This window comes from Aphis gossypii, chromosome 3, assembly GCF_020184175.1.
Source record: "Aphis gossypii isolate Hap1 chromosome 3, ASM2018417v2, whole genome shotgun sequence".
Classification (NCBI taxonomy): domain Eukaryota; kingdom Metazoa; phylum Arthropoda; class Insecta; order Hemiptera; family Aphididae; genus Aphis; species Aphis gossypii.
In genome coordinates, this window is record NC_065532.1 from 7,348,016 (window position 1) to 7,350,039 (window position 2,024).

The 2,024-nt window shown below is 37.3% G+C and overlaps 1 protein-coding gene across 1 annotated transcript; it reads left to right on the forward strand.

Annotated features, from left to right (window-relative positions):
• Nucleotides 1–431: 431 nt before the first annotated feature.
• Nucleotides 432–2,024, forward strand: LOC126550974 (uncharacterized). The gene has a single exon (XM_050203728.1). It carries the CDS (start codon nucleotides 432–434, stop codon nucleotides 2,022–2,024), a length of 1,593 nt encoding a protein of 530 aa, XP_050059685.1.

The window sequence follows — 2,024 nt, forward strand, 5'->3', positions numbered from 1 at the left end:
TATGGCGCGTGTTATATATTAAGAACAATAAATGAACGTCAAGAATGCAATGTCCGATTAATATGTGCAAAAAATCTCGAGTAGCTCCGTTAAAAACAATATCATTGCCTCGATTAGAGTTGTGTGGTGCACAATTACTTGCGCGACTATCAAATAAAATTATAACAAAATTAAATATTCAAATAAATGAAAATTATTTTTGGACCGATTCAACGGTCACACTCTCTTGGATTAAATCGTCGTCAGCGAAATGGAAAACATTTGTAGCTCACCGGGTCGGGGAGATCCAAAGTCTTACTTCCACATCACAATGGTATCACGTTCGTACTAAAGATAATCCCGCAGATATAATATCGCGCGGTTGTACACCAAATAATATAAGCAATAAATTATGGTGGGAGGGACCCATCTGGTTGAAACTAAATAAAGAAATGTGGCCGAAAGATATTACAAAACACGACGAATCCCAAGAAGTTTTAGAAGTAAAGGAGTGTACTCAAATATTTAGTGTTCAAGTAGAAAGCACAATTTTAGAAAAATATTCGTCATTTTCAAAATTATTGAGAATTGTTTCGTTATGTTTGCGTTTTAAAACGAACACTTTAAAATGCAAAAATCGGATTATAGGACCGATCCAGGCGGACGAGCTGCGAACTACATCGGTTCTATTAATAAAAATAGTTCAAAAAAATAATTGGTCACAAGAAATAAAGGATTTGCAAAAATATAATCAGGTCTCCGAGAAAAGCAAATTAAAATATTTAAAACCGTTCATAGATGATAATGGCGTAATTAGAGTAGGCGGTCGTTTAAATAACGCCGCATCGATAAGCGTATTTCATCGGCACCCAATGTTACTACCTGCTAATAGTAATTTAACGACTTTACTATTCCGATATGAACACATAAGATTATTGCATGCGGGTCCACAGGCGATTTTATCATCATTGAGAGAACAATATTGGCCTATTAATGGCAGAAATATAGCAAGAAAAATTGTTCATCAATGTATTACGTGTTTTCGATTAAAACCAACAATAGTTCAACCATTAATGGGTAATTTACCAAAAGAACGTGTAAATCCGAGTCGCCCTTTTAAAATATGCGGCATTGATTATGGTGGCCCCATTAGTGTAAAATCTAGCTTACAACGCAAATCGCCTATAACCAAAGGTTATATATGTATATTTGTATGTTTCGCAACGAAAGCAATACATATAGAACTAGCTAGTGACTTATCTACTGAGTGTTTTTTAAATGCATTGAGACGATTTTGTAGTAGGCGCGGCGTATGTTCAGACATTTATTCAGACAATGCTACCAATTTTGTGGGCGCAAATCGTAAATTACACGAACTCAAAAGGCTATTTTTATCGAATACATTAGATCCCGAAATTCAAAAGGTAACGACAGAACTCGGAATACGTTGGCATTTTATCCCTCCAAGATCTCCACATTTTGGAGGTCTATGGGAGGCAGCCATCAAATCAGTAAAGACTCACTTAAATAAATTATTGGGAAGCGCTATTTTAACCTATGAAGAACTAAACACTGTACTCGTTCGAATAGAAGCGTGCCTAAATTCACGCCCATTGACACCTTTGTCATCTGATCCCTCTGATTTTTCCGTACTTACTCCCGGTCATTTTCTGGTCGGAAGCTCTTTACTCGCTTTACCAGAACCTGATTACACGACAACACCTCTAAATAGGTTAACGAGGTGGAGAAGAGTGAGTCATTTAATGCAAGAGTTTTGGAATCGTTGGTCAAAGGATTATTTGGTACAGTTACAACAGCGCAATAAGTGGGAGAAAGAGCGAGGACCTAGACTGCGAATTGGCACTATAGTAATTTTGCGTGATGACAATCTTCCCCCCCTGCGCTGGAAAATAGGTCGAGTTGAAAAAGTACATGTCGGCAGTGATGGAGTCATTCGCGTAGCGACAATTTCAACTTCTAGCGGTCAATTCAAGCGGGCAGTCCGATTATTATGTCCTTTACCTTTCGAAGGCAATCATAATTAA